This window comes from Lycorma delicatula, chromosome 4 (genome assembly GCF_047948215.1).
Source record: "Lycorma delicatula isolate Av1 chromosome 4, ASM4794821v1, whole genome shotgun sequence".
NCBI classification, from domain to species: Eukaryota; Metazoa; Arthropoda; class Insecta; order Hemiptera; family Fulgoridae; genus Lycorma; species Lycorma delicatula.
Genome location: NC_134458.1, coordinates 73,238,574 through 73,250,106, shown reverse-complemented (window position 1 = coordinate 73,250,106; position 11,533 = coordinate 73,238,574). Strand labels below are relative to the sequence as shown.

The 11,533-nt window shown below is 24.6% G+C and overlaps 1 protein-coding gene across 1 annotated transcript in view; it reads right to left on the bottom strand.

Annotated features, from left to right (window-relative positions):
• Positions 1–2,121: 2,121 nt before the first annotated feature.
• LOC142322874 (uncharacterized) overlaps positions 2,122–11,533 on the bottom strand; it is a 58,371-nt gene continuing 48,959 nt past the window's right edge. The window contains exon 2 of the mRNA XM_075361964.1: positions 2,122–2,546. Within this exon, the coding sequence (XP_075218079.1) occupies positions 2,194–2,546 (353 nt within the window). The 3' untranslated portion in view covers positions 2,122–2,193. The remainder of the gene's footprint in view (positions 2,547–11,533) is intronic.

Here is an 11,533-nt window from a genome sequence, read left to right as displayed (position 1 = left end):
GGAGGGAGAATAATCTTATTTTGATCTATGTATAGAACCTATAAACTTGGTTTAAAAATACATCTTTTGTATTTTTTAATTGAATGAATTAGTGCATTACATTTTCTTTTTTAGAATAAAAATAATTAATTACCACAAAATAGTTGTACAGTTTTGTTTTATAGACTGATATTAAATTATCTCGATTAATTTTCACATAAAATTGAAAAGTTTACCGAAAATTTACAAAATAGCATAGGTAGCAGCTGGAAATTAGCTTAAAATAAAGAGTTTACACGAATGGTAACCTCTTACCATTAAATCATCGAACTATTATTTGCCGTTCTACTTATTAATTCATCGTTTACGTGCACCCTGTTACTGTTTTTACCGCTGATTTTAATAATAGAGTAAATAAATACCGACAACGTTTCTATGGTAACAATGATATGAAATGGTACTATAAAATTGCGAGCGTGTAAAATTTCCCTTTATACTACCTTGTACTGACTTACACTTCTCAGCCGCTATCTATATTGCCGGTGTATTTAAATTTATGCGAGTATTTTATATTTTTTTCATTTACTTACTTTTTTTTCAGTAAACTATACCAAAAACATAACAAACATTAAGGTAATAACATATTTATTATTATAATTATTATTATTCTATTTTTTAAATTATAAATATCATTCATTCGAAATCAGATTTATTTCGTTTGTTTCTTTGTACCATTACGTATTATAAAAAAATAATCAGACTTATCATTCACATAAATTTAAATTAATAATGATATATCATTAATTATATTAATAATACTATTCTACTTTCATTTTTAACGGACTCCAATTTATTAAAATAAATTAAAAAAAAACATTTTTAACGTGTACCTTACTTTACACCCGTTTTTTAACTTCGATATTTGTTTTAACATAATTTTCGGGAAGAAGTTATCATCATCAGATGTAAATATTCTAATCCATTATATTATGAAGGTAAATATTAATAAAATAGAATAATTTATATATTAGATATTATGATATATGTATGTTATGTATAATAATTAGGATTTATTAGTGCTTGTCTTTATAAATATACTCGTAATGTAATGGATTAACATATTTACACCTGATGATGAAGACTTATTCCCGAAACATGTCGTTAGAACGAAGTTTCAAAACGGATCTCAATATTATGAAAAAAATTTTAAATCGTTCTATTTCGTCGAAATAAAAAAATTAAATTTTGTAACCGGTTACAAAATAATACAAATAAATAAATAGTTATTAGATAATACTTATAATTCTTTAAAATAAGTACATAATCAAATTTTTAATCTCATTTATATATATTAGAAACAATATAACGCTTTTAAAAATAGATCGCATATTATAATAGATAAAATGGTAAATATGTTTGTGGAACCCGTACGTATGTATGCCCATACTACGTATTTAATCTTTTTTACTGTTAATTTTTAATATGAGAAATATAAAAATTGCTCTTTATGATTTTCTTTTTTGTTAAATTTGAATTTAATCTTATTAATTAATATATACTTTTATAAGAAAAAAACTCAATTTTTCAACCGTAAATTCAGATTTTAGCACTCCTGAATATTTCTGAGTGAAATAAACAGTCCAGATCTATCACACATCTACAAACCAAATATGAAAAAAGTACATTTTTTGAAGATTTAAATATTCAAACAAACATTATTTGTTTTTCTTTAATTTTATTTATAATTAAATATATCATATTTACTTCTTTTCAAAATATTTTTCATTCGTAATTATAAAATTAACACGGTTGCATAAAAAAATGTAAGATACATATTAATTTCATAATTATTATAAATAAATTAATATAATTAATTAATCAGCTTATAATTATAATTATATTTATAATGCTAAAATTTTTACAAAATACTAATTATTATTATGTTGTAATAAAAATTTCCCTATGTATATAATTTTTTTTCAATGTTCAGCTAGTATGTAACTAGCTTAAAGCTTTTGGCAGAACTACTAAACTTAATTTTAATTATCGTAATAATTAAAAGTAATGCACATTATTCATTAAAGACGTTAAATGAAGTTTTTTTCTAATTTTGTTTCGTTTATAAAAAACAACAAGCCGATATATTCTTTTTTTTTATTCAATTTCACTTTTTTCATAAATTTATTTAAGTTATGATGATATATTTTTAACACTTTAACACTGTTTAACAGGAGTAGTGGACGGATTGTTCATTTCTTCCATCTCCTCGTCACTCATAGGAACGGTGCTGTGATTATAAAGGCCTTGCGCCATCAGTTGTAACGCTAAAGGATTTTTTGTACCGGCTGCTTTTTTTATTTTCGCTCTTTTATTTTGAAACCATATTTTTATTTGCGCTTCATTTAAGCCCAATTCTTTCGCTAATTCTTGACGTCTTCTTTCAGTTAAATATTTATTTTCAGTGAATTCGCTTTTAAGACGCGATAATTGGTCACCGCTAAACGCTGTTCTCGGTCTTTTTTCTTCCCCTCTTTTATCTTTCTTTTTAATTCTACGTGATCTTGGACCTGAAATAAACAAAAATTTAAAAATTAGTACTCTTAAAATAATAATAAAATAAAAATTAACTAAAAGAAATATCTGTTTCCTATTTTATAAATGTAAAGTATTCCCCAAAAATGTTCGAGTCACATACTACCAACACCCACAAATCTTATATATCATCCTACATTAAGTATTCAAATACAACTTAACGGCTGGTTTTGTATGTTACTGTACAACAACAATAAAAAAAAATCGTACAAAAAAATAATTATACGTTATACTGTTCTGCGTAAAAGGTATTACAATCCGACCTAGTAAATCATTCTTTGTTTTACATTATTCATTTTTCTTCATTATTTTTTTTAACGACATGGAGAAAATAAAGCAATTTTTAAAAACCCGAATTAAAAACTACAAATTGACATAGAAAAAATATTTACATACTCCTTTATTCAATTCTTCTTTATAATTATCCAAATTACCAAATTAATGTAACCACTTATTAAACCACCATGGACGGCGTTTGTAAATAAAAAAAAAAATACATTTCAATTGTGATGATTTTTTTCGCTTCTAATATCCGTAAACTATTTAATTTATCTTTAAAAATTCTGTACCTTCAAAAATTGTTTCAGAAACGAAGTTTTTTATGAATTTGTGGTCTTACATAAAATTATAATAAATTAATCTAATTTTAATCATTAAAATTAATTATATTAGTGTAAAATTTATGACAAATTTAAATATAAATTATATAATTAAACATAATTTTTCATCGTAAAAATACGGCGTTTCCCCACTTAGAAGTAAATGGTGCAAATTATTTTAGCTTTTATTCTTTTTTTTTTTGGGGTACGACTACCAAAAACCATTAGATCTATGAGAGGAACGGAAAACACGTTAAACGCTTCTAACATATTTTTCTGATGTTTTCAGAAAGGTACAGATTATAATTTTATTATTATTCTATTTTTTGAAATCCAACTTAAATGAAAAAATTATAAAAAAATTATTAAATTAGAGGTGGATCATCTAGAGAGAATGTTTAAGATAAACGGTAGCTAACGATTAATCTATGAATTAAAACTATACTTCCTACTTCTTCATTAAATGATTCAGATGATTTTTAGTCTCGAAAGTAAAAAAATTAGTTATAAAATTTAACAAAATGTAAAATATCATCTGAAATTACTAATTCTTGGAAAACATTGTTTCACTTAACATTTTTATATTTTTCTTTTTGTATATGTTATATGTAGATATATCATGAATTTTTGTTTGTAATGGTAAATAGAAGAGAGGATCTGATGATCTTAACTACGCTCCACTAATAAAAACTGTTAATCGTTCAGTCATTATAGGTAATTATATAAACAAATAATACATAAGATAATGAAGTATTGTGTACTTCTACCCTTACTTCATTAGGGTATGCTTTGCATACAGACTACAATAAATACGAAGGAGCAAAAAGTTAATTATAGGATTTTTTTTTTTTTTAAATAAATTTGAATAGAAGAAGGTTTATATATATAAACACACTTGAGAATCAGATCAAACTGTTTCTTTTTCCATAAAAATTCAGAAACCAAATACTCTTATAATGTTAAATTTTAGTTATAATTTCAGGTTGAATACTAAATAGTACCTAGTCTTTACTAAACATAATTATTTTTAAGTAATTTAATTTGTATGTAATTTTTTTTTTGAAGATACTAAGTTATTGTTCCAATTATATATATATTTTTTTTTGTGTGTATGTGTGCGCGCGCGCATGACTTCTGTTGTATTACTGCTTTTCATTTTCAACAAATTGATAACAGCTATTTATTCGATAAGAGATTAACATAACACAGTAGTAATTCGACCTGTCATAATTTTAAGATAAAACTTTCTTAAACATTAAAAATCCAATTTCTTTTAAAATTATTTTTCAAAAACTTGTTTTTTAAAAAATAAATACGATTTAAATATTCAATTTTCATTTTGAAAATATGAATATGTATTTTTTATATTTGGTACGCTGTTAAAGGTCACGTACAAAATCTGAATACCAAATTTTTATTTAATATCCAATCTTGATGAGAAGTTATTCATTTTTAAAAAAAAAATGTATATGCACAAGCAAACAGACCGACGTAAAACGAAAAAATTCTTTGAACTAGTTCAACGGACATTTTTTCTTCAGTTTGAATTATGTAATTATTTTCTGGAAGTTTGACATAAAATTCTGTAAACATTATGTAAATGTAATGGACACTATTAAAAACTTAAAGAATAAAATCTTCACGAATCTTAAAACAAAACTATTGTTTATAAACACATAATTTGTAAACCTTAAAAATAAATTTTATACATTGCCATATAAGGATCACAAATGTTTCATTTTTGCTGTAAACTTGAATTTTCTTAATTGTTTTACAATATTTATTTATTTTTTAATTTCATTACCACAGTGCAAAAAGTTTTCTACCATATCCGTTTCAAAAAGAAGACGAACTCAAAGACATTTTATCGAGGATGTTCAAGAAAAATTTCGTTGAATTAAATTTTTTATTCATTTAAATCTGACATAATTTCTATACAACCTATAGAAAATCGAATTCATTTTTTAAAATTTAAATATCCTTTAGTTGAATTGAATCTCATACAACGGTGTGAAATATTTTAGCATTAGGTTGTGCATTTTATTATTTCATAATTTATTTAATAAAGTTCAATAATAAGAAAAAATAATTACGGATTTAAAATTATTACTAATTACAACCAAAAAAATTGAAATAATTATTTTTTAACCATTACTTATTTATAATAGTCCTTTTATCTCTTTTTCTTTCTCTTCACCCGTGCGTGTATCTTGTTATATAAAATGGAGTACATTTAACCCTTTACCTCATAAAGGGTTTAGTAAAGGGTTTACCGTAATTCTGAATAGGTTAGTTAGGGGTAAGGAGTATAATATACATTTTCCCCCTAAGTATTGTCGCCTAATAGGGAACAGTTTATAACAGAAGTAAGTGTGTGCGTTTGTGTTAGTAGATATATCACTATGTTTAGCCAACAACATACAGAAAAGCGAGGGTGGTTCCTTTGTAACATTTGTTAGACATGATCTTAACACACTTGTTGCTTTCTGCAAAATATGATACGTTGTTTTTAAATATATATATTTTTTCCTACGCTTATTTATTTATGTATTTTTCTTTAAATTTAGTGTAATCTAAGTAAAGAATGCGTTTTAAATTACATACGAGGTAATATTTTTAAGTTTAAAATATTTATTTTATTCAGTATGACTTTCGTGTGATAAATTTGTCTCTATGTAGCTAAATAAAGGTGTAATTTTAGTCTTTGGGATAAAATTAGAGGTATTATCATGGGTTTATCGATCTGAAACCGGAAAATTCCTGCTAAAAATAGTCTACGATAAGGATTAAAGCTCTATGTACTTCAGTCATCAAAACAGATTAGAAATACAGTTAACAGACTCCATATAACATCGTATTTTCAAATCCGCAACGTTAATTAATTTGAGTATTTCAGTACGTGACGTGTACGTCATTTTATTTAGAAAAATTTGATTTTTTTTTTCAAAGTACGATTCATATAGTCCAGTTACGTTACTGATTACGTAATACTAAAATATTTACCGATAACATTAATATTAATAAAGATGATCTCGCACAAAGAAAATGCAATCAGGATAACCTTTTTTTGGTATTTTAAAATTTTATCTTTTTAAATATTATAATAAAAATTAAAATCGACTAAGAAGTGATTGGTGTATGTTTTTTTAGGTAAAAATAAATATTTTCATGGATCTTCATCCCATATCAGAGCTGAAATTGTAATATAAATTTAAATAAAAATATTAATACGTAAATTAATATGCGTATAATTATTATGTTCAAATTGGTAGATTCACTCATTAATAACGATGTTAAACTATAAAAAATTCATGTCTGATGTATTTTAAAATTGTTGCGTAGAAGAGTCATGATACTTTCAAATTATTCTTTATATGTGACAGGATCCTGTTAACATTTTGTTTAATTTTTTCTTTTATTATAAAACATTATCGAATTCGTTTTAACCATACTCCTGTATTTATCAATTTTTTTTTTTAATTTATCAATTTAATAAAGTTGTATACTTTATTTTAATAAAACTATTAAGAAATTTTTTTTTACTTTAATTGAACTTAAATATTTATCTTTTTAAATAATAATCTATGAGGAAAAACGCAAAATGCGTAGTTATAATCTTTTACAAAACTTCATCTATCAAAATCCTGTTACAGTCATTTATTCGAAGGACATCACAGGTTGAATTGATTTGTTTTTGTTTTTTTTTTTGTGAATGATGTATTTGGAATAATCACAAACTAATAACCCTATTTAATAAATAAATAAAATTGTTTGCTATTCTTGTATTTCCTATGTATTCTCTGAAGAGTTCCATTTTTTTTTGTTTTAACTTTAAAAGTATAATCAAGTAAATTCTGAAGAAATTGTTATTAATTAGTTTTATCTTTTTTATACAGTTAGGTTTTCTTATTCAGATTATAAATCTGATCAACGTTTGTTAAAAAGTAAAATCAGTTCCTGATTATTAAATATCACAACTTAATCTGAATTTTATAAAAACATTTATTAATCTCTCTTGTATTTTGTTTAAAGATATTTTTTTCATCTAGGCATAGTAAGATAGTACAGGCGAGTAGTTATAACAGTAATATTAGGAAACCTTTAAAAAATCCTAAAATGTTTTTTTTTAAGTTCTAATCTGTAGAGAAATATTCGGCTTCAAAACAGTCAATAAAATTACAATTTTGAAATTCATTTTTTAAATCTGTTAGAAGGAATAATTAGTTTTATTTCACCAAACTTGTCAATTTGTAAAATTTTACTATGTTAACGCACAGTACTTATTTACTTATCATAAATATATTTTTTAAATTTATTAAGTTCAATTATAAAACAAAAATAGTTTTTTATTTGCCTGTAAAGAATAAATTAATCTATCATAACCGACACTTAGCTTATTGTAAAATGCAATATGGCGTGATTGCCTTTTCGAATTAAATTCAAATCAAGTCAGAGTACAATTAATCAAAATAATTTATACAAAGAACTAACACAATAATATATGCAAGCTAATAGGTTAATTATTTATAATGTCAAAAATTTTACGTACCAAATTTTCATATACCAAGTTGAAATACAGTTTTTTTCTCAAATGCCATAACAAATTTTATTAAGATTTTTTTTTGTTTTTTTTTTTTTGTTTAATTCGATTGCATTTATTCTTTTATTTGTTTTTGTATAAAAATTATCAAACTTAATAAAATTTTGCTAAAAAACCCCAAAAAAAAAACAAACTATTAGATACATTATTAAAAAATCTTTTTATTCAAAATTCTTTATTAATAGAGACGCTATAACCGTTTAAAAAAACAAATACATATAAATTTTGATTGTTAAACAATCACTATCATTAAATATAGTAAAAATTAACAGGTAAAAAAATATAAAATAGATATAATAATAATATATATATATTCCTACTCTTGTCTATAAAATAAGAACATTTATTGACTAAAAAATTATTTATTAGAGCAGACTATCATTTAAAATAGTCCAAGACGAAAGCGAAAAATTAACTTTAAAAAATTTAAACGACTTAAATTTCCCACTTAGACTTAGCAGCATGTTCTGATTCTCATATTGCTGTAGGGTTGTAGAAAATTTACACAAAGAAGACTTTACTTAGATCTAAAATTTTAAAACAGCTTAAGGTTTTTTATCGTTATTTAATATAAAATTATTTATCTAGTGCTTCTTAATTCTAGTTTGTTTTTCTTTTAGTAGGTGATTAATTTTGAGAACCGTTTCTTTACGCTTAATTAAATTTTCAAAAAGAAGTCTGTATATATTATATTTAATGAAAAAATTACTCCCTCTTTAAATTACAAGGAATTGTACTTTCAGGAAATCTTTTCAAGCTAAAATAGAGTTTATTTAGAAAAGAATCTTTTTTTACATGAATTCAAATACATTTCCTCATACTGATCAATGAACTACATACAGTTTTCTCAACGTTACTGAAAATTAATCGGGTCAATTTTTATTAAAATATGTTGTTTCAAATAGTCACTCAAGCGCTTAATTTTATCAAAAAAGCAAAATAATTTGTAATACTCCATCATCGGACCTCTGTAGAGAAGTGGTTAGAGTCTCATCTTTTCTGGTTCAGGCATGTCAATAGTCGTACGCTATAGAATTTACACTCCATATTCCCACGCACAACCTTCGAGCTTATGAGGAAAATTAATCATAAAAATAAGAAATACTTCGAAATAATTTTAACATAAAATTATTTTAAAAGCAGTCGGTTTTGCGATCCGCAGAAGTTGGTTTTATTTTATATTAAAATAAAATATAAAATAAAAAAAATATATTTTAACTAATAAATTATTAACAAGTTTTTAAAATTATTATTTCTGTCAAAAAAGAAAGTAATAAAAAAACCTTCGGATTAGAAAAGATATAAGTGAAAAGATATATTACGATGATTTATAACTGAAAGTATGAAGTGTTTAATTTACATAACGTTATGAAGTTTTTTTTTTGGTTTATATAATTTTTTGTTAAATAAATAAATTGTTAGTAAACTGGATGGTGTGATGATAATGTGAGAAAACTCCGAGTTTTTAAATTACTTATGCATTCATGTGTGTGTGTGTGTGTGTGTGTGTGTGTGTGTGTGTGTGTGTGTGTGTGTGTGTGTGTGTGTGTGTGTGTGTGTGTGTGTGTGTATATATATATATGTATGTATGTATGTTTAAAAAGCCACACACATAGAAGTTGAAAAGAAAGAACTTAAACGTCAGCAGCAGATGTTTTCGACCACTTAGTGTTTCTGTTGAGTGATTTTTATGTCAAGTGTGAACAAGTTAGGTTAAATCTACTGGTCAGAGCAAAGAGATATTATTCTTCAATCTCTATACTTCTGTTGCATTACACTGGAATAAATTTTTGTATTTCTTTGTTTTTTTTTTTTTAATTTAAATAAATCCTTTTTTCTCTGAGTAAATATAAATAATTCATGGTAAGTGAGGGGGCGATTTTATTTCACTATAACATGAAACATTAACAACTACATTCTAAATGTTAATCACGCACTATTTCACATGATACGCAGTAGTTTATTTAAGCCTACGGGATATAATTGTAATTTAATATAAGTACTTTATAAATCAAGAGAGATGTATTAAAGCAATATGTAATAAAAGAAAATCTAAGACAAAAATATACTTTAATTAACTACAAACAGAGTAAAATGGGCAATAAGAAAGATTAAAAGAAAAACGCTGAAGTTATACTACTTTGTTTAAAAATTAATTCGTAATAAAATAACAGATATACATTAAAATTGTTTATATTAAAAGCACAAGCACTATTTAATACAACCTCTGTATACCTGGTAAATAATTTATAAAATTATACGTTAATAAAATTCTTGTTTTGAGTAACACAAATAGCTGTTTTTCCGTTTACTATTTTAAATTTAAACAACGTTATAATAGTGTAACTTTTGGATTTAAAATTAATCTAATAATATTATATCTTTTCCGATGAGTTTGAAGCTCAGTAACTCTCTTCATAATTATCTATTCATTTACGATAAAAAATTAAGAATTTTACTGAACAAGAATATATTTTTTTAAATAAATAATTAGCCCTAATTTTTTTTGTTTTTCTTTTAAATGAGAATTAAGCGAATCATTATCAAATATAATTTATTTTAAAACAAAAATTAAAATAATAACTAAATAAAATCGTATATAAATTGTATTTCATGATTATATTAAACTACAAGAAGGGTTGTATGTGAGACAATTATTAAAAAAGAGATTGTTACTTGTAAAAAAAAAATAAATAGAAAAAATACTCTTCGTCTAATCTGAAATGAGATGTATGGAAACGCTGAAAGCCTCTTAAGCAGATAGGTTAGGTGTGAAAAGATGGGTTCCGGGATTCTCCGCTAATCCATTAGAGCTTTTGTTATGTAGGGTGGGATGATGATTGTATAGTGTGTTGTGTGTGTGTATATATACCCCCGGCACACATTTTCTTTCTCTTTCGCTCTCACTTTCTCTTTCTCCTATCTTCCCCTGTTCTCTCCGGCTGCCTTTGCTTTTATCCGGTTGACGAATGATACCCAACAGTTGAAAGAAAAAGAAGATGATGAAATCTGCTGTATCGGTTTGGTACTCATTCATCTCGTAACAATGGATTTACCACAACAATGCTACCCTCTGCCACTTCTGTTGTGACTCGACTCCTTTGTCATTGTCATATATATATATATATATATATATATATATATATATATATGTATGTATGTAGTGGTTCGAACCTACCGTTCAAATATTTGGTCCCCTGCAGCTTATACCAATTCACTGTTATTATATAAGAAACAATAAATCCTTTTAGATAAATAACACTCTCTCGCTCTCTCTCTCTCTCTCTCTCTCTCTCTCTGTGTGTGTGTGTGTGTGTGTGTGTGTGTGTGTGTGTGTGTATGTGTATGTGTGTTAGGACATAGACAAAAATAATAATACGTTTCATGATTTCTTTATTAACTATCATCCAAAAGATTGGGTGCGTTAGAGAGTTTTAAGAATGGTTTGAATGTAGGCCACTAGTAAGTGTCGATATTTAAAAGCAAAAAGAAGAAATATTACTGTAATTTATTGACTGGTACTAAAATTAATATCTTTACAATGTTTTTATTTTTATATTACTAGTTGTAAATTACTTTTTTAATTATAGATTCGCAGTTATTTAATCTAAATTTAAATATTTTCTTTATTGTTTTCTATTTTTTAATCGTAATCTCTCAAATTTAGAAATCAAAGGAAATATTTGATAGCGTTCTAAAAGTTGAAGTGAAGAAAATAAAAATTTTATAATTATATATTTTTTTTCTTTTAACTGGGACTAAA